This window comes from Achroia grisella, unplaced genomic scaffold, assembly GCF_030625045.1.
Source record: "Achroia grisella isolate CSIRO2021 unplaced genomic scaffold, CSIRO_AGI_Agris_v1 utg1186, whole genome shotgun sequence".
Lineage (NCBI taxonomy): Eukaryota > Metazoa > Arthropoda > Insecta > Lepidoptera > Pyralidae > Achroia > Achroia grisella.
The window spans coordinates 3,426,961-3,450,263 of NW_026712592.1; the positions used below are offsets into that span (position 1 = coordinate 3,426,961).

The following is a 23,303-nucleotide window of genomic DNA, read 5'->3' on the forward strand; positions in this document are numbered from 1 at the left end:
TTACTTTATAATACATATTAACACACGTAATAATAAAAATATTAAAAATGTAAAGTTTTACTTCAATACAAACAACAAATTACGGGCAAAGCTTCGGTAAACAGCTAGTTCTCTATATAAGTCACGCAGCTATACCAAACAATATTATCTTATAATACTGTGAAGGAAGATAGCAGAATTTAACTAAAATCTGTTGCCGTAACAAGACAATTCCGTAAACATAGGGGTGCGCCAACTCATATTTGAATTGGAAACTAGCTTGCTGAATTCCTTTTGTTACGTTCAAAAGCGTCACAAGTTCGGGACTTGTCGCATGTAATGGTGGGAATACTTCAAACATGCTAGGGAAATAGGGTAGTAGTTCAAGTACACATATACACATCAGTACATATGTAAATGTGTATATTTAATAGATCATTAATAGATATAATATATATACACATGAGTACATATGTAATACATATGTATGTGTATGTTTATTATTAATAAGTATATTTAGTATAATGCCCTCCAGTTTTCTCGTTATGAGATATTATCTGTACCCGTGACTTCGTTTATTATTTTGATCTATCTTCATGTAAAATTTCATTAAAATAATTTCAGTCATTTAGTGAAAAAATAATAAACAGACAGACAAACACTCTTTCTCATTTATAATATGTGTATGGATTGACTTGAAACAGAACATTTGCGTTTATTGCCAGTTCTTTCCAACAGAAACTGTAGCCAAAACGGTATTGTTAAAAATAGTATAAAAAATTTACTTGCCTTTGAGACCAAAATGTCATACATTAATTTTTAGTTTCATTTTATATTTTAATTAATGACTGGCTATAAAAAAAACAATTAAATAAACAATATAATATAATCCAATAATTAATATATACATAATAAATTGTATATCCAAACGTCTAGTTATCAGTCTGCTGGTTAAATTTAACCTACAATAGATTTAACCTTTTACTATGTTGGTTCCTCCACTTCACTTATAGTTTGTATGGGACATTCGATTTCACTCCTTAATGCTGTAGTTGACGAGGTCAATGTCACAAGATCCTCATCTATTGTGGTCAGTTGAGAGTATTCAGTTTTAGGGAACAGGCTGCGATGATTACGTTTCCTCGATTTTAGCTGAGAACAAAGCAACTGTTTAGTATTGTATTCAGATGATACAAAACCCATGGTATGGGTATGTAATACATAAATAAATAACCTTGGACAATTAACACAGCGTCATTTAGCGGTAAGCAGAGCTAGTGTGATACTAGATAGATGTGATACAACTGATATAAATAGTCAGATTTTTTTGTAAATACATCCATAGAAAACACCTAGACAGTTACAAGAATCATACTCATTAATATAAATGTTTGTACCGCACGAGGAATCAAACCCGCGATATCATCGGAAGACCAATAGACCACCGCGACCGTCAGCGTAATGTATAGGAATGAAGAGAAAATTTTAGAAAATATTGCATATAAATGTAGATAGTGGGCAGAAGAAGGCTGAAAAAGAGATATACATATATATTGTGTGAAAGATGATAGGCAAGAAAGGGATATAACGAGATGACTACGAACAGGGAAGGAAGAGAAAAACATGATACCAAATGATTGGGATAAGGAAAAAGCAGACGATGATTCAGATGAAAATGTTATAAAGTGAGTTCATATAGGCAAACGCTATTAAGAAGTAAATTAAAAAAGAAACGTTGGTTATGTATTGAAAATAGCACTATTTTTAACGAACTTTATACGACAATGAAACAATGAAAAAGTGATACATCAAAATCAGTCATCTGTGTTAGCTACCACAGAGATTAGCTTAGTAAAAAGTCGTTTGATGAGTACCTAATATGATGTAACGAAGACTAAATTATATGTGTTGCTGTATATTCACTGAATATCTCCATTACACCACGTTCGTCATAAAGCAAGCCAGTCGTCACCCAACATGGCCGCGAAGTAAGGGTGGTTTCCGTTCATCGTGTTTATTGTTATTATACATGACATTATTAGAATCAAACGCATTATTGTGCTACTGTACGATTTGTAGGTAAACTACGTCTATACACGCGAGTGGGGCCCACATGGAAATAATTATTAGATATAGAAATATTTTTAGGGGAAGTATTTTTCAGATATGATTATATGTAAGGTTATATTTCACTAAAAATACATGGTGAAGGCGTTAAATATTAAAAATTAAGTACCAGTTCAAATAATGTATTTAATAAGAGTATGCATATATCTTGTTAATATTATAACTACTAAACGGATTTTGATAAAACTTTACAGTAATATAATTTATACATCAAAATAACATATAGGCCATAAATTTTAAGCGGGTGAAACCGCTGGCACAGCTAGTATTGTATAATATAATGGTTATCATCATTGCCTTGCCTTTATCCCATTATTTGGGTCGGCGCAGTATTTCATCCTTTTCTACTGATCCCTATCGGCCGTCATATCTGAGTATATTCTCCTTTTATTCATATCATCTTTCACACAATCCATTCATCTTTACTTTGGTCATCCTCTCCGTTTCCATTCATTCATGTTCATATTATATACTTTCTTATAATACTTATTTTTCTAATATTTATTTTCCTCTATGTTCTAAACAATTTAGGCTAGTTTATAATACGCTAAACATTCAAGATATTTCTATATTCCTATGTCTTATTCTGAAGCTATATTATTGCAAAGTTTCATTAAAATACATTCAGTATTTGTGTGTCAAAGTACCCAACATCCATCCATCCATTCATCCATGTTCAAAAACTTCCACGATATTAATATTATTAAAATAAATACACTGCAAATTCTTATTTAATTATTATAGTTTTTATGTTACATTATACAATATTGTTTCATAAAGCACCTTTTCGAAATCGCATTTCGTTATTATGTAGCAAATTGTGCAAATAACAAGAAAAAAAATACTTGGGAATTTTAAACACGAAGTTTTCTCTTCCTGATAAAACAACGCGGCCTAATTTCATTATGACTCAGTATAAAACATTTTGCGAATTGTTTTAGAAGTATCCACCTACATTTCTATTATAAAAAAGTTACCTACTGTATTTTTAATGATTTATAATTATCGTCAGAAAGAGAATTCAGCGTAGGTGATATTAAATTGTTTGATGTTGTATTGTTTATTGTTTATATAAGAGATTTAAGTAATTTCGTTTTGAATCTAACAAAAACAGTACAATTCCTTTCGTATCGTATTACTTAACTGATTGATTATAAGATAATGTTATTCAATTTATCAATTGTTTAGTGACCGAAGACAAGCTATGCTTAATTAAAGCAGAAATGATATTTTGTGATAAATCAATGATTATTAATGTATTTATAAGACGCAGTAATCACGTTTATAATTTGTATTTACTATTCCTTAGCAACAGAAATTTGCTAAACACAGTACTTGGCCCAATTTTAGTTAGTAATTAGTGTTATAAAGTAATTTTAATTTATATTATTGCTACTACTATTTACTCTTCCGCGTCTTTTTATATATTGTTTTATACCCGTATGGGGGCAAACAAGCGGACGGCCCTGATGGTAAACGGATACGGTAATGTATGGATGCCTGAAACATAGGGGTGTTACGAGCACATTGGTGGAATAAAATATATTAAAAATCATGATAAATGAAGTACAGTTAATACATATACACATTTAAGATTGAGATTATAATGTACATTTGGAAGCAATAAAATATTAAATTAAATGTATTTGCTGCTGTTAATTATCCCCTGTATAATCTCCATCAGTATTATTTGTATTATATTTATATTAAAATGTTACAAAACAAAAAATATAACACATAAACAGTAGAATAAAATACCTTTATCACAATAGCTATAGCAATGACAGCGAGTATAGTGGAGCCGACACTCCACACCGCCAACAAATTACGGTCCAAGATATTTGAAGAGTCGGTAGCGTCGTCTACAAAAAACGACGCTGTTATGTGAGTGCGAATGTTTTCGGCGATGCGACGTTTTCCCGCCGACGAACCGTTTAGACAGCCCCCTGTGAAAAAACACGATAGATGTACCACATTCCGTTTATAATATAATATAAACGTATATGTTGTAAATGTGTATGTTACAACATTTTTTCACCAGTCTTAAGGTTCGGCCAGAGCTCGTATGTTGTTAAAATCGCCCCTTATCATTAATAGGAGCAAGGTTGCAAACAAAAGCATTTAAATATGTTTGTCGGGATGGAATAACTTCCGAGTGGAATGGGAGTGGGAAATTCGTTGTGAACACAAAGATCGTGAACATTGTAAGTGTTTGATGAGAGAATGGAATACGTCTGCGTCAACTACGCCTACTTGCAATATTTCGCTAAACAACGTATTTAGGTAAGCTGTTTTTTGTTTTTATTCGTCCTCTTAAGTTTAATCACTGTAGACTCGTGTTTTTTATATGAAATTATTAACATAAACAATATGTTCACTGCTAGCTATTGCATATATTTAATTTAGAATTAAAATTACCATAGACAAATTGTTTCATATGTAAATTGTAACGAGTATTATGTAGTGTATAGTATCTGTGGAGATACGGATATACTGTGCGTTACCGAAATAGCACGTGAACATTTTTTTTAAATAAACCTGTTATGGTACTGTAACAGCCAGTGAAACTATGCACTCTATAGTACTAAACAAAACAAAATAAATTTGAACAATAATATTCAATAATTCTGTTTTTATAAATATATATAATGATTATTTACAAGTAAAATATTTGCCTTAGTATGAACTGAAAACAATAAGGTCTTGAAAGACGCGCTCTTTCTTCATTATTTCTTCTGTCCGTGTAATACAATAAATAAGAAAAATTGGTTCATTTTAATTTCAGAAGGCATAACATTGTTATCTAATTATTTCAAGTAGACTGAATCTTTTGATTACTTTTACAAATAGTATTCTTTGGGAAATATTTTTATTTATAGATAAATACTTTTGAACTTAAACTACATTAGCTTACGTAAGTCAGTACCTATAATATTTTTGTCGTTTGTAAATAGATTGTGACAACATATTTCAGAATAAAATCACTTCAACTCTATTGAAACATCTTAAGTAGTCTTAACTTGTTCAACGGCATGACAGTATTTATTTATTTGTAAAAGTTGTGAATCAAAGGAAAACAATTATAGCTAGGATATGGAAATTCAATTACTATATATGGAGGATTTATATTGGACCTGTAATGAATTACAATGTATTAGGGATACCATGGCTATGATATCACTACACTATATAAGCAACGGTTGCCACTTTACATCGACATAAAAGCAAAAAAAATTCTGATACATGTAAGTATAAAATAAACCTTATTGTTATGTATGTCATAACAATAAGGTTTATTTTATACTTACACGTGTGAAATTTGAAAAGACTTACCGATATCTTTATCACAATGGCAACAGTCTGTTGTTTGATTCGTACTCAAATAGAACGAGAACATACTCTCTGTACAACACGGTAGACATTTATAATTCATCCTGAAATAGAAATTCATATTATTATTCATAGTTATGTACCTACGTTTCTATAAACGAAAAGATTATTAAATTCTTTTACTATTGCTTCGTTTCGGTTCATGTAAGAGCAACTTCAATCTCGTCAATCTTCGTGTCGTAGAAGAAAATATACATGTATTAAAATCCACTTGCGAATGTTTTGAGTGAATAAAGAATATTTGTTATTTACAACTTACCTATCTAAACGAAGGGGATGAGCACACGTCACACAATTAGTAGGTCCAGGCCCAGAGCAGGACCTACAAGAGTCATGGCAAGGACGACATGTCCTCGTCCTAGGCTCATAATACTGCGAGCTAAGGCACTCAACACACAGTCCACCTTCTAAGGAGAAGTGAGGTGGACATGACGTGCAACGCTGAGGACCAGCACCGTGACAGTCCTGACAGTAATGGTGACAGCGACGACAACTGTCCTCCCATGGGAAGAAATTCTGTGGACACTCTGGTCTGCATTCCCCAGCGGCTAACCTCCAATCTGGCGGGCACGACGCACACTGATCGCGTCTAGGTCCCGTACAAGTCTCACATGATAAGTAACACTTAGAACACGTTCCATCATCAGGGTAATATCCGGGTGCACATGTCGCTCGGCATGTCCCAGACTGTAAACGTAAGGCACCGGCACACGATGTGCAGTTCAATCTGGACACACACGTGGAACAGGTGTGCGGACATTGCGAACAACGTCCAGCAGTTTGATAGTATCCTTGATTACACTCCGCAACACATCTAAAAAGAATTATTATTTTTATTGTAATTCCCTTGTTTGCTATTCCAAGAAAATAACCATCATAATAAAGAGCCATTACCTAGATCCTTGTAATAACAATGGACTTGAACAAGACAAACAGTCCCACTCATTTGATCCGCTACATTTCTCGCAAGTCGAATGACAATTCTTGCAACGACCGCCCTCGTAATATTCGCCTATAAATAAAAAACAAATTGAGAATTTCAATAAAGCCCGAGGACGAATCATTGTTTACTGAAGATTACTCACTGGTGTCGCATTTGTCATTGCCATCCGGAAGACAATTTCCTCCTTTAGTAAGAATCCATTTCTCTTGGCAAACGGAACAAATGGCACACGTGCAAATTGAACATCCGATAGGACACCTAAAACAACATGAAGATAGCATTTTCATCTCACAGAATTAAATAAACATTTATGTAGTAAATTAAACATACATTAAACATACTTACGATAGACATTCCCTTCTTTGTGCATCCGCATAAAATCCTATAGGACATTTCGGGATACAGCTATTTTTATATGAATAATCGCCTATTCGGCATGATACACAGTCTATTTCACTTGGTCCATGGCAAGACTCACATGTTTCATGGCATGACATACAACCAAAGTCATCTTTTTGATATGTGCCTGGTGGGCAAGCAGCTAAACAGGATCCATTATAGAGAACATAGTTATGAATACAAGAGGAACACATATCGGCCTTTTCTGAACACGTGTCACAGTGTTCTGCACATGGAAAACAGGCATTGGCATCTGGATCTTCATAATATCCATCGGGACATTGTTGTAAACATACAGCTAAATCGATAACCAATAAGTGTGCAGGAGCGCACGTTAGACAGGAATCTTGACCAGCCCCGGCACAAGTTTCACAAGATTCATGACACGGCCAACAAACACCGCCTTGATTAACAAAGCTCCTAGGTGGGCATCTTGAAACACAAGAGTTGTCCAATCGATAGTGTTTACAAGCAACACATTGGGTCGGTCCTTTACCGTAACAACCCTGTGAATCACATTCCGGGTCACATAATCTTTGTACTTGTTTATCATTGGCATCCGCTAGCACATTTTTTCGCTGTGCCGAAGGAATATTTTTCGGATAACTACGCCTATCGGAAATACCGAGCTCGATTTCGTTCAGAAATTGTGAATATTCTGACGCGTCGTAAACATCATTTATATGGTATGTTTTTTCCTCCAGGTAAACATTGTTAGAGTTGAAATAGCCTTTATTGCGTAACCGTATGGGATTTGTAGCAGTGCCGTAAAATATTAACTGCCACTTTTTTAGTACTCCCGCTTGAGTCACGTGATTATTTCCGGCGTTTATTATCTGAAGCGTCCATCGCCCTTCGGCGTTTTCACCCCAGAAATGAACGCTCAAAAACGGCCAATCATCAAAGTTAGAGCTCGTTGCGTCATGCGTCCTTTCAAATAAAAGGGTGGACGTAGTTCCCATTGGCGATGTAAGCAGTATCCGTAAATTACCTCTTGGGAAAAAGCTTAGTGAAATTTTACACTGAACATGTTCCAAATATCTAACTTCGTTCATTGTACCACCGCAGCCATTTACATCCATGTGAACCGATATAGTGTAACCAAAGGAAGTTTCGATCGACTTATCCTCACTTATTTCCTGTGACTTACAAATATGTTGAGGAGGTACAGTCGACCACTGTTCTGCTAAAGTAACCATTTGGGCTGCATCCATTAGGCCATAACCGAATTTATGACTCACTTTTCTTTTTACACCATTCACTATCCATCCCTCTTCTTTTTCTAGAGGTTGAGATCGCGATGTCATTACTACGAGGTGTTGTATGTCCCTCCAGGTTAATAAAGGATTAGCTTCTAAAGCGAGAGCACATATTCCCGCTGCCAATGGGGCCGATGCCGACGTACCTGTATGATCGACTGTGCATATATGGTCAGGTCGTAATTGTACGTCCATGTCAACTGTAGCTACACTTTTGTCCCTACCAGGAGTCCCCGAGCTATAAGTCGAAGCTAAGGTCGACGAACACTCCTCTAAATACCAAGGTTTATAGCCGCCTTGCGTGGCGCTCGATATAGATATCGTAAATATACTATTAGCATATCCGTCGCAATTACACGAGTCCGTATGCCTTCCACCGTTGCCCGATGCCCATATAAAAATAGAACCTTTGCCGCCCCTACCATTTGTTACTCCATTTATGAAGGCCCTGAAACAAAACACTTTTTAATGAGCTTGCCTCTAGCCGTCTCTTACAATCGCAAACAATTAGACAATACCTTCTAGCTAAGGGGCCTGGGCCGTCGACAGTTTTGCCGTCATCCTCCGGTCCCCAGGAAGCACTATAAATATCTATGTGATGGGTGTTGAAACCGAGTGCTTGTGCTTCCACTGCGTCGTTAACGAGGCCGTCTAACATCCTGACGCCACCGATGCTAGCATTATACGCTATACCAACGCCACAATATCTATTGTAAGCGACCGCAGCGACCTCCCCGGCACACCGGGTGCCGTGTTTATTGTCGCCATTGTCCTGCGGAGTCGGATCCGTATCGTTCCCATTTATGTCTGTCGATGCGGCAGGATCCTACAATAGCAATTTATTGCTGAGTTCGTTCTTATAAGCTGTATTCACATTTCAAATGTGAATGTGGAAATGAAATGATTATACTTCCTGTATTTCATTAAAACAAGAAATAGTAATGCTATAAAAGTTAATTAACTCAACTAGAATTCATCCTTTAATTTATTCATCGATATTAATTATAATTAATTATTAAAATTTTACTAATAATTACATCTATATATTACTTACATAATTTTGCGATAAGTCTGGATGATTCGGCTGTATTCCATCATCTAAGATAGTGATAACTACTCCTTTCCCTGTATATCCTTTCCTCCATGCGTAACCTACATTCATGTCCAGTCCATCTGCCGCACCACCATTCTACAAAAAAAGTTTAATATTAATATGAATATCACAACTAACATAAAAATTATATTTCAAATTTTTCTACCTTCTTTATCACGTATGTATTTTCAATACAAAATATCAGTAACACACAATAATCATGATGATACCTACACTACACTAGACCTACAATATACTGTGCCTAATTAACTAATTATATAAATACTAGCTGTACCGGCAAACATTTTTGGCATATAAATTTAGGTACTGATGTCGTTTTTAAAAAATAGGGGTTGGTGGTAGAAGGGTGAAAATTTAGAGTTTTATTACTAAGGCCACCTTATAAATAAAGTCTATAAAAAAAGAACTAAATGTTGAACTAAATGGGGTGGATAACGTTTATCACTCAGGGTATGAAAAATAGATAGTATTCGATTCTCAGACCTACTGAATATGCATATAAAATTTAATAAAAATCGGTCAAGCAGTTTCAATAAATTTTATATACAATAAGATAAACCAAACTCACAAACACAGTTTAATCAATAAAAACAAAGATTACTATTTTTTTTATTACAATACAACACACAAAATACCTTCAAAGATACGATCAATTGTCAAAAACATTCGTTTCCGGCATTACCAAAAACTTTTTACTGTACAGAGACAACTTCATAGATTACAAGACTAAACTGTGTAAGTAGTACAGACATATATGAGGTCTGTCACGTTCTAAGACGTCACATATTCATTTAGTATTAAATTTCTAACACACACACTTAATTAACACTTGTTAATTTTACCTTTAGTTTTAACTGCCACTTCATTAACGTTAAATAGTTTAGTATATCTAATTAGGTCCTTTTATAAGACTTAAAATTCCATTCCGTCCGTATTTTATTGCCCTAATAATAAAATTATAACGTCCGTAATGAAGAAAATAAATTTAAATTGTTATTACCATTCCATGTTATAAATACGTATGGAGTTGAAACCTACTTATGTTTAACGAGTATGCGATAATTAGTTTAAGACCGTAAACTGTACAAAGCGGTGGAAAGGGATGATTAGTGATATGGACTAATAACTCCATTGCTAGCAATGTACCATGTCAGGTTGACCTCCTTGCGGCTCCCCTTTGAAATCGTCGTGAATAATTCCTCGTAAATTTGCCACGATTAACTATTTGAATTGACCTCATACTTATCCTATTAACCTCCACAGTTGACTCGCCAGCATAAACAGGGAGTGCTGGCGGGTGCAAAATTCCATCCATAAAAACTAATATTTATCTATACATGTAAATAAAATTAGAGTATCTGTTTGTAATATTGAAATAACCGTTTTTCACTACGTGCATATGAATATAAATACGGTACATACACCAAAATAACATTTTTTACTAATTTTGTCTATCTGTTTGTTCCGGCTAATCTCTGAAATGGCAATAATGGCTGGAAAATTCTTTAATTTCACAAAAAAAAAAGTTAAATTCCACGCGGACGAAGTCGCGGGAATAGCTAATTTTACATAAAATAGTGGATAAATCCGCGGATTACAGTTAATTATACGTAAATCATTTAAATTTTTTGTATACAAATTTAAAAGAAGTCGTGGACTCTCGACAACACAACGTGTCATTTTTCCTAAGTTAAACTTATTTTTGTATGTTAAATAATTTTATCCTAAATAGTTGATATAAAAAATATTTGTGAGTTTTCTTTAAATGTAAGTGGTAGTTTCAGAAATTAAGACGTTCTTACAATCAAATTCTTTTCAGTTTATAATTGTATATCAGCGAATTCGTAGATTAAGTTTGCAGTAAGAGTTGTAAAGCCTTCTGGACTTGGCTGTTTCAAAAGGCAAATTTATCGCATAGGAATATAAAAAATAAAACTCAAGTTACACTGCGCTTGACGAGCTACAATTGTCTGATTTTAACTTTTCAAATTTCACAAAGGCTTCGCTTAAAGTTACAGGCACTGAGTGACTTTTCTTTAATTTAACAAAACTTTCTTTTATGTTTAATTGGATATTTCAAAACATGTCACGTCTCTTTTCTCTGCATTGATCTCAAATAATTAATATTTTATTCTTTGTTCTTCGAATTACTTTGTGTAAAATCGAGAATTCCAAAGAAACTTACACAATTTATCTTTTTAAAAGTTGCGAATGTATAATTTTTTAAATTGTTACTCTGTGCTCTATTCCAATTGTCACGTTTAATTAACATAATGTTATGGGTACTTTGTTAAATGTTTTAATACTGAGTAAATAGTACGATACTGAGTAGCCAATTAAAATATTTCAACTGTGTATACATGGCTTATATATTTCTTATATAACCCTGTTTACATTTCTTAAATGTAATACCCAATTCAGTCTCGTGTACATAAGCAAAAAGAAATATGGATATAAAATTAAAATATTCAAAAAAAGAAACAATAATCGACATTTATTTTAATTTATATAATTATAGTAAAAGTTATAAAAGATAATTGTAATAGCAATTAATATAATTGTAAAAGATTAAGATAATTGTAAAAGTACAATTATTTCAGTACTCATAATACTGCCAAATGCCGCAGAATTTGATTTTCCATTGTTCCAAAAGGTTTGTTTGAACTTGTTTTGAAATAGACCTCTTTTGCTTTCTCTACATTCATCAACGTATTCATACAACCCGTCGATTACTGTTAACTTTTTCAATACGTCACCGACCGAAGTACGTCTTTCTAGGGCAACCCCTACCAGTGTAACTGTCCATTTATTCACACACCAAATTGTAATATTAAAACTTTACTATTATATTATGTTATCTGTGCTATTATTAACATTTATTTATAACTATTTACTAGTAACAGTGAAAAAGTGACAATAAATTTGTCATTAACATGTTTAAAATAGTAAAAAAGTAATTCAATTCAATCTTTATTTTATAAACTTTTATGCGTACTAGTCCTACTAATGTCATAAATGCGAAAGTAACTATGTCTGTCTGTCGCACTTTCACAGCAAAACTCCAGAATCAATTTAAATTAAATTTTACAGAAAGTCTAGACTCTAGGAAAAGACATTGGCTACTTTTTAACGTGACCCTTGGTCGGGTTGTAAGAGGTTGATAGGGAAAATTTATAATGAAGTATTGTCTACGGGGATGAAAGTTTATATGGAAAAACATCATATTTATAACTACCTACTTCTTACCCAAAAAGGCAAAAGAAGTTTGATTGTTCATGAAACTTTTTTTGCCTTTTTGGGTAAGATTATTGAATATTTTTTCTTTATTTGATCAACTTCTTGGTTACTATAATATGCGGACGAAGTCACGGGCACAGCTAGTATTTTTAATACATTAGTACGCGTATCATACGTAGTGGTCTTATAACATACATAGTAATCTATATTAAGGTGTGTACTAAACACTAAACGAAACTTTTATATATACGTAAAATTTAGTAAAATAAATAAATAATTTAAATAGACCAATTTAATGAAACTATTTTTCGTTTATAGTTCAGAATGGAACCAATACTTTTGTACAATAAATCTTGCCCCGAATTACTTCAGCCGTTTACTTTATTCTTTTAGCCAGCTTAAAAGTTCATTCGCTTGTTCGCTATGAGAGTACTTTGTATTCAGTCAATGAACATGTAATATATTATTTTAGGCGACATCTGATAGTCCCTCAACTTCATAATTACGTACAATTACTTTGTACAATACTTGTCAATTGTTTCGGCGGAGCATTTGCTAGCAATATGTCCGATCGAATTTCATGTGATCTTTTTTGGAAACAAACTCTTTGTCATTTTTTCTTCATTTAATAATTATAAAATTGATACAAATTAAAGCTATTAAATGATTTCTCTGGCAAATTCAGCGCAGAAATGCTGCAAGCGTTATGAAAACCTTTAGTACGGAACAGGGCAGTTTGCCAGTTATAATTTTTTATTGGTTGATTTAATTAAATATTTTGTATTATAATATTGAAGTGATAAATAGTAAAAGTCATACCGACGTCTTTTGAAATATATTTAAAGACATCTCTTAGTTAAGTCTTTATGAATTCGCCACGATGGGCAAACTGATCTGACTTCATGATCGTCCTATCATCTACCACTAATACCCTGCCAAAGTATACAGTTAGTGCAGATTAATGCAACATTCCATTATGATCTATTAAAAAGAATGCATTCCCTTGTTTTATGTGCGAATAAATAATTTTACTGGCAAAATCATTACGCAATATAAATAGATTAAAAACTCGTAACTAAAAACTAATAAAACTATAGTTGAAGGTATGTTTTGATTTGTGTAATCTATGGCACTGAAATCACAGAATAAGGATGCGTGACGCTCTGTTACGACAACGCATTAAGACGTGCTTTAAAGTAATGATTATGATATCCATGGTATTATTCATGCATGTAAGTCAAAATTATGACTTTTTTCGATGATCCTTGACCCAGTTTGCCATTCATATAGCATTAAAAATTAAATCACTCACCAAATACCACTGTTCCTTGAATAGTGGGTCTGGGAAGGCTGGGGCACTGGTTTGCCTCATCACGTGACGTGGTTTCTGGTGGTCCCGTTTTGTTCTTCTCAACTCCCTCTGCTGCATTACCCATCTCACCTGGCAAATCAGATATTACATAAGATCTGTGCACTATTCAATATGTGTATGTTTATATTTTGTTATATATATCAATACATATATTTATGTACATATATATATTTATGTTCCATTTTTTATTGGGGGTTTTGGGCTATTGTCACGTACTTGGATCTGTAGCACTGGGACCTGCATAGATCCCCTGCCCAATTCAAACGGAGATCGAAATTACCACAGCCTGAGCCGAGGGTCGAATCCCTAGCGGTGCCCTTGACTAAAATCGTATCCGTCAGGCGGGTGTGGACTTTAGCCGCTCCATAACACCTTCCATGGGTTTCAAGTGCCATCTGCACTCGCCCCCTATGGTTCGGTTCGATTCGTTTGTAAAGGCCAGCAGCGGCCAACAACATTAGAATAGTTAAAAAAATGTGTACCTATCTGTATGACACCTTTTCACGATTATTAAAGAATTTTAATGATATGTGATTGTTGGGTGGACATTAATAATAATATCTATATAATAAATAACCCTGGACAATTAACACAGCTCCATCTAGTCCCACAGTAAGCAGAGCTTGTGTTATGGGTACTAGACAACTAATATACATACTTAGATAATTTCTTTGTAAATACATACATAATATAGAAAACACACAGAGCGATACAAACGATCATACTCATGAATATAAATATTTGCACCGAGCGATGAATCAAACCCGTGACCATTGGAAGTAAAGCGGTGCTAAACCGCTAGACCACCGAGGCCGTCATAGAGGATATTGGATTCTATTTACCCGAATTCATGCGATTAACTCCGCGGAATAAAGCCAGTACTATAATATTTAGTGTAACTCAAGATCCCAAGCACGATAACTTTAAGGGCACCGATGAATAATTCGATAAGCCTTCGGTCTCGTCAATCATTAGGGCCTTGTTTCTAGAGAATTTCAATGTACGTCGTGGAGGACATTTTCATTGTGGCTTTTTGGCACTTACTTAGCAACTTAAATGCTTAAATGATTTATATAATTTAAATAATACTAAACAACTTAAATGCTTTTAAATGATTTATATAATTTAAATAATACACAATCAATTAACAAATACTATATGCTTATTAAAAAAATATATGAATTATAATTTATTTACATGTACGATTAAATATATAATGAAAATATATATGAAGAATAGAATAAACAATTTAAAATAATTCTAAGGTATTTTACATTTTATACAAATTAGGTACTGATTATTTTATGAGTATTATTATAGTATTATTTATATTATGAGTATTATTAATAGTGAATTCACTATTATATAAAATTATAATTATATAATAATTAATTATAATATATAATATACCTTAGAACTACTTTTAAATTTTTTATTCTATTCTTCATATATTTTTTCATTTTATGTTTAATCGTACATGTAAATAAATTATAATTCATAACATAGTTCTTCATTCCTCACAAGAAAGTAAATCAGAAAGAACATTTTGAATAAGCAGCATTGTAGTTATTTGTTAATTGATTGTGTATTTGATATGTTGACTTTAATGAATTAGTATTAGTTTATATTCACATATTTGCATTAAAAGACCAATACGCAAGTTTCTTGCTCATTCTTCTTGTGAAGAAAAAGCTTTCCAAAGGAGCGGTGGACAAAAAAATTATGACTATTCAAAAGTGCTTAAATTTAAGTTTATTTGAATAAAGAATTTTCTATTTTATTCTATCTACAAAAACAATCTCTCATAAAAAATGTATCCATATATAGTATATTAATATTATTGTAATAATAAATATATATATTATTATTATTTATTATATATTTAATCTATACATATACTCGTAAATAAAATTAAAGTGTCTGTTTGTAATATTGAAATAACCGTTTTTAATACATGTATATGAATATAAATAGGGTACATACACCAAAATAACATCCTTTACAATTTTTGTCTGTCTGTCTGTTTGTTCCGACTAATCACTGAAATGGTAGGACCGATTTTGACGGAACTTTTTTTGATTGGTAGCTGATGACATAATGAGTAACTCAGGCTACTTTTATTTTAGAAAAATAAAGTTAAATTCCACGCGGACGTAGTCGCGGGAACAGCCAGTAATAAATATTAATATTATTATAATACAACACAATCAGAAGTTAACTAGTTCAATAATTTAATTCTGTCAGTCAAACAAAAAGTACAGTCGAATTTAAAACCTCTTGCTTTCTAAATTCAGCTCGAAATATGTTGCAGTCCTAAATACTTAAGATAGTAAGTGCAAACTTCAGATGTAAGTACAAACTTATACATATATATACTGTGTAAAGTTTTATTTTGCTCAGTTTACGACCACTCGAGATGGACTTAACTCTAACATCATAACTGTTTACTACGGCGCCAACTACTCAAGATGAAGATATGTTCACACTAACATTTCATATTATACGATATGAAAATAGTACACGTAATGCACCTGCATGTACTTTACGATTGCATATTTTAACTAAAAACAAGATATAAGAAAAAAAATATTATATATTAAAAAATATAATATATATATTTTAAAAACTGACACGTGCAACTTTGCTGTGTCACACTGTACCCGATTTTGCAACATTTGCCATTACAGCTCGACTCCTATGGGCGTGATGTTATAGAGCCTATCATATTTCTCTTTAATTGGGCTACGTAACACTAAAATAATTTTCGCAATCGATTCACTAGATCCAGAGAGACCCCCTACAATCTCAAACTTTTCCTCTTTGTAATATTAGTATAGATTAAAATAAAATATATATTGGTTACATAAAATTTCATTATCATGAAATCACTTTTGGTGGTCTAGCAGTATCGCACACCGCCTTACTTCCTCATCGCTAATTCGATTCCTCGCACGACACAAGTATTTGTTGAGTACGATTGTTTGTATCGGTCTGGGTGTTTTCTATGTATAATATGTATTTATTTATAAAAAAAAACAGTATGCATGTATTTATATCAGATATCTAGTACTCATAGTTCTGCTTAGAATACTTTTCAGTCCTAGAATATTATATTATTCCGAGCGAAATGTGGGCATGTCAAGTGTTGCGTTCACCACAACACATCTGGGATCATAGCGGTATGCTCTGCTTGTGTTTAAGAGCAATGGACGGCAATATCAGTACAATTAAATGATAATGATATGATAGGTGTTATTGATTTGTACAAGTATCGGTACATACCATTCGTAAACTCTTCTAGAAAGTTCTGGAAAATTCTGTACTCAAACTGTTTGTAACATTTTTGTGAATTCTCAAATACATAATTATTATGTTATTGTTCGAGGGATTTTTATATATTTGGGAGATGGGGAAACCAGAAAATGTATCTGCTAACTTGTGAGATGTGAACGCGAGGTTCGGTTAAATGGGCCAAAAATAATTACTTTCTTCTGGAGAAAAATTCGTGCTAAAAAGAAATTCGTAACACGAATATGCCTTCAGAATGTAATAATTACTGACAATATTTTTTTTATATGTCCTATTTCAATATTTCACACTTTTAAGGGAACTCTTCTGTAACAATTGTAATAATATTGTTACTGTAACAATAATTGTTATAACAATGCTTGTAGCTAAATAATAATAATAAAATGAGACAACAGTGGTAATTTTCTTAATTTTTTTTTCCATTTATATGTGTATTATTAGGTTTATATATACACATACAGCAATATGTACTTATTTATATATATACTATATAGTTGAGTTTTTGTATGCTCCATCTACTCTTTTTGTCATATCTTCACCGACTAACTAAAGGTTGTCGGTGAGGGTAACTTGGTGATATAAGCCCGTCCTTGTCAGCACTATAAAACAACTAACTATACTTGTATGTTGTAGATTTGTGGGAATCTAGTACCCAAACTTTCTGTATAAATGTTACATACCTGGGGATCATTTTTCAGTCTATTCTCGTGTTCTATACTCGAGTTTGTTGAACGCTTGCTGACATGCGGGTGTGACAATAAGAAAAAATGCTTCAAATTGCCAATCTGAAATAAAGACAAAGGGATGTTACTTTCAGAGAACATACAGCGAATTTTTCTAACGGACAATTGAAATATACAACGTACATATTTTTTAGTTTGGTAATTTACAGTTTTACTCTGTTCCAGGCTTAAAATGTTTTGTTTTAATGGGTGTTAAGTGAATGGTGCATCCGTTTTCACTCACGGTTTACTCTGGCAGTACACCAGTGGAAAATAATAAGATGAACATGAGGTCAGGTCAGTTAGCTAGCAATGAGGTCATTGGCCATCATTACTCATAATCCCCTCTCCCCTTTCGCTTAGAATTGTATCCAGAAATCTACTTTTATATATTATATTATATTATTATTATATATATGTAAATATGGCAAGGCATCAGTGAAGGATGATAGGATGAGCATGACGTCAAGGTTCGTCGACCTGACGTTTTGGATATACTAGCCCCTATTAAAACAACCGCCCTCTCAACGTACCGGGTGTCGGTGATTCAAATAACAACGTCTACTTTCTGATATGTATATTGTATACAGATATGTAAATCGCGCTTAATCGGATGAGAAGCAAAGAGTTAAAAATACTAATTATTGAACGAATCAACACTTAAGAGGACTGTCAAAGCCCTAAAAGATATTCAATGAAATGGACTGTATGTTTAAATATAATGTATTGCGCATGTCATCAATGCCATCACGTCACATCACTCTCTTATTCGATTAATTTATAAATTCGCAATCCATTTCATTGAAGATCCCTTAGAGCCTTGACAAGGACATTAATAAACTATGACAATTTTAATTCCTCCTACCAACCTGTCTGCCACTGTTGGTCACATTATTGGTCCATTGGCAGGGTCGCCATATAAGGGTGGTCCTTGTTAGGCAAGTGATAAATACGACATTTGAGTGTATATTGTTTCGTTTATTATAATAATCAATGCTTCTATAATTACTAAATACGTTCATCCTTACAACATTATAATAGTTTTGTGTTTTAATACTATATGTCACAAAATCTAAAAACCCCTCCTAGGGAGTTAGTAAGGCTCCTAGATGTCATGATTTTATTAGAACATTGTGACTCCTCCAATGCCTTATTATACAATATCACACTTTGTTAAACCCCTTCCTAAGGTCTGACGTAATTTATGGATTGTATTTTTAGCCTATGACTACGTAATCAAAATAAGCAACAATTGCATAATTTGTAAAAGCAAAACCAAAAAAACTTACACCCAACAAGCGAAGCGAGTCCACAAAATGGGCTCATGCATTTTTTATGACTGCCAGCTAATCTGAATAATGCGAAAGTAATATTCGAAATGGATATCTATTGAACAAAAATCGCTGAATCCGGACTTCAAAAAGAGGTAACGTGGTTAGGGATTAGGACCGGTGAATTGGATTTATAAGAATAATAGAATTGAAACTGGGGATCTTCATGAATTGCAATGTCAGATTTTATATATAGGTATAGTATAGGGCATTCGTTTCTTATTATAATGCATTATTTAATAATAATAATTAGACACCTACATAAGTACACAATGTAAATCAAATATCTATTAAAAAACAATTGAGTTTCTTGTCAGTTCTTCTCAATTCGAATCTATATATGGTTGGGAAAAAATATGAATACAAAAAAAATTACGTTCATATGCGGATAAAATGTCCTACACGAATAAATGACTTTAGATTTAATGGGATTAATAAATTTGTTTTTAATTAATAAACACGATTCATTTTGTCTCACTACATAAATTCTCAATAATTTAGTTGTCTTTACTTCTTTTAATGACTGTTAGTCTTTGACTTTCGTTTGGTTCATATTATTATCTCAGATCGGAACTTTGTGTACAATTATTTTCTTTGTACATAAGTCTTTTCATTTTACTATAATGTTAAACATATTTTTTGTATATACTTGCTAATTTGCTTCTCACTGAACCTTTTGCTCTACTTATGGATATAAAAAAGTTATATGTAACTGTTCAAAATCTACCCTGTATCATCGTAAACACAGATATTATATTATATTAGAGTCCGTTAGTTTTCTGTTCCCGCGCGTTCCCTTCCCCTCCCTAACCAGTATTACGGCGGCCATGACGCGCGCGCATTTGTTGTGAATTAAAATAAATTAGAACTGTGAAACCTACTGTGAAACTGGAAAGCTAGCGAAGATACCTTCGAGACCCTGAAGCCCAAGAAATCCGCAGAACCATACAGGTACGTGACTGACGCTTACACACTAAATTCCCTAACTTTTTGGTAGCAGAGTAGTTTCCCAAACAATACTACTATGTTCTAAGATGTTTTCTCTATCGACTGTACTCACTATTTCATTGTCAGATAGGAAAGTATTCAACCATCCGCGTGCTATTGATTCCGCGGTTGAGCTTTACGACTAAGCTGCAGAACCAAGTTTAATGAATTTTGGTATAAAGATAGATTACTATCTATGATATAAGGATAATATTCGTGTAGTCTTTAAGCTAACCCTACGTAGACGAATCGCTGACATCCGTCAATATCTATTTATGAATGCAAAAGGATGTCTATATGTTTCTTACATTTTTGTTAGCTAAACGTCTGAAGGATCGTAATGAAATTATATATCAAGTTTATTTGGATTACGATAACAGGTGTGTGCTTATTGTGCGATTTTATTATCAATGAACCATGACTATCCAGGACCATGAATATGACATGATGGGATTACTGACCTGATCTCATCTTATCATCCCCCATTTGTGCCCCGTTAGCGTAGGCTATTAGCGCAGACAGTTGCACCGTTCTATTATCATCTATTAAAAAAATATATAGTTGAAGGTCTATATTTTTGCTGTACTTTAGTAGTTCGTGGGTAGGTAATAAAAATATACCAACCAAAATTGATCGATTTATATTATTTTGTTTAATTCCGCTACAATTAGCATCCATAAAGTAGTTAACTTTCGGAATTCCGTAATATAACACCTAATTCGATTAAAAACAAATACCAATCATCATATATATTATTTAAATCTATACATATAAATAAAATTGGAGTGTCTGTTTGTAATATTGAAATAACCGTTTTTTACTACATGCACATGAATATAAAAACGGTACATACACCAAAATAACATTTTTTACAATTTATGTCTGCCTGTTTGTCTGTTTATTCTAATCTGTCAAATGGTTGGACCGATTATGACGGGTCTTTTTTTGGCAGGTTGCTGATGTAATAAGGAGTAACTTAGGCTACTTATATTTTAGAAAAGTGAAATTCGGACGAAGTCTTGGGAACAGCTAGTTTGTAATATATCATTTGGACATTAAAAAATGCACTAAATTAATTAGGATTCCGTACGTGCGAGATTTCAATTATCAAAAGCTTTTGTTCCCTCACTTTCATAGGCCATTGTCATATTCATGCCGCCATTCTGAAAATTTTCATTCATCTGTGCAGCCTTTAATTAATTTCAATATGTCGGCACGTTTTTCTATACATAAGGTATATTTCCATTGGTTGATCACTTTAAGATGCAGTATCATTTGGCTTAATTGACGTTTTATTGGTCATTTCTAAATATAGGATTCCTTATTTAACGGATACTATATATAGTGTTTTATTATGAATAGCTATTACATTTTTTTTATTTTAGTAGCAGATTTTTATCTTACTATATTTCATAGAAAGTATCTACATAAGTACCCCTGTCTCAACTATTTCCCCCCTCCGATCGATCTCCCGTCCAGCATGTGTACTCGCCTCGTTCGGTGAAGCTGTAAAAGCCAGCTACAGCCAACAGCATTGAAATATTTTGAAAACAAAACCTACTTCAGTTGCCAAAAAGCCTACTTTTTAAGACATATTTATTAATCCCCATATCTAGAATCCTAATGGATTCTTCTATAACCTTATGTTTATGTTAAAACTTAATAGTTTTAAACATAAAGTAACATAAACATAAGGTAATAGAAATTACAATAAAATCAAAATACGCGAAAATGATAAACAGATGTTAAAAATACGTAAGTGTGTATGTCATTACCTTTTACGACTAAACATCTAAACGGAAGATAAAATAGGGTCGAACACTGAATTCTAATTAATATTAAAATTTTCGATTTTTTGTTCGTAATGAAAATTCTCACAAAAATTGTTGACCGATTTATTAAATTCACTCACCCATAGAAATCTGCGCTATCAGCAAATAACATAGGACATCAGAGAAGGACACTAATATTAAAAGTAGAGAACATCGAATGAGATTCCTATTCAAAATTCATTCCAGACATTCCATAATTGAAATAGAAATGTACGGAATTCAAGTCCGTGCAATATCCACTACGAGTATATTACAAGACCCGAATGAAAGTAAAGGGACCAAATTTCGTCCGCAAAGTAAGTTGCCGAGCCAAATAGACTTAACTTACGACTTTGGACGCCATCTGTCGACAAAATACCGTAACTGCAGTTCAATGTGGAAAATTCAAAGGAAATGACGCATTATATATTCCGTTGCTTTACATTATTCACATACTACGTTTAAATAATAGTTAGATGTAATGAAAGTCTTGAAAATAAGATAGAATCATATCTTACTAGCTGACCCCGCAAACGTTGTTTTGTATAAATTAAAATCGATATAAAAAAATAGAAATTGATGGGAGAAGGATGAAAATTCAAGAGTTTAACTATTTTTAATGCTACATTATTAAAAAAAAATTGTCCAAAATATAAGCACTTCTTTTGTGGAGGTTACTCTTATCACTTACGTGGTAGAAGGGTAAAAATTTAGTAGTGCTACATACACTCTTAAAATCTAGTCATAATATCTTTATTTACGTAGGTCTATTACAGACTCTTATGATACGTCATATCGGTTCGGATCGTCAGTTCGGAGTGCATTCTAACCAAGAAGAAGCGACTAGAATCTCAGCTCTTATTCTTTTACATGTTTTCAAAAATGCAGATTCTTTTTTAAATCCAAATTATGGAAAATAGAGTGACCACCGACTATTGAAATGAAATATTGTCAAAAGTAATTCTTGTCTAATCAGTAGCTGTAATCCGAACATACCAGTCCCCGCAAACAGTAGCCGTTCACGAGTATGACGGATAAACGCTCTATAGCGATAAACTTGTCTGCGTACAACGATCTTAAAAAAAATAATATAGGTTAAATGAGATTTCTTCATATTACAGTATCTCACCCATTTATGCCGCCAAGCAGCTTGTGAGATATATATTGTTATTAATCATAATCTTATTAATATTCCCATGAAAATATATGCACAGGCATTGTTCATCAACATTTTCCGTCATCCATCTCCAAAGTAACCAAGTTTATGATAATAATAAATAAAATATGAGTTTCAAAAGAAGCGAGAACAGGACGATGGTTATT

General features: G+C 32.8%; 1 protein-coding gene across 1 annotated transcript in view; it reads right to left on the bottom strand.

The window, feature by feature from the left end:
- Positions 1–466: 466 nt before the first annotated feature.
- The window catches only part of LOC131854484 (furin-like protease 2), a 34,561-nt gene continuing 11,724 nt past the window's right edge, over positions 467–23,303 (bottom strand). Inside the window, exons 2-12 of the mRNA XM_059205613.1 lie at positions 17,810–17,914; positions 13,761–13,889; positions 9,152–9,286; positions 8,616–8,923; positions 6,785–8,545; positions 6,582–6,697; positions 6,391–6,508; positions 5,756–6,310; positions 5,440–5,540; positions 3,865–4,052; positions 467–1,131 (exon numbers count right to left, since the gene is read on the bottom strand). Of these exons, the coding sequence (XP_059061596.1) occupies positions 964–1,131; positions 3,865–4,052; positions 5,440–5,540; positions 5,756–6,310; positions 6,391–6,508; positions 6,582–6,697; positions 6,785–8,545; positions 8,616–8,923; positions 9,152–9,286; positions 13,761–13,889; positions 17,810–17,914 (3,684 nt within the window). The 3' untranslated portion in view covers positions 467–963. The remainder of the gene's footprint in view (positions 1,132–3,864; positions 4,053–5,439; positions 5,541–5,755; positions 6,311–6,390; positions 6,509–6,581; positions 6,698–6,784; positions 8,546–8,615; positions 8,924–9,151; positions 9,287–13,760; positions 13,890–17,809; positions 17,915–23,303) is intronic.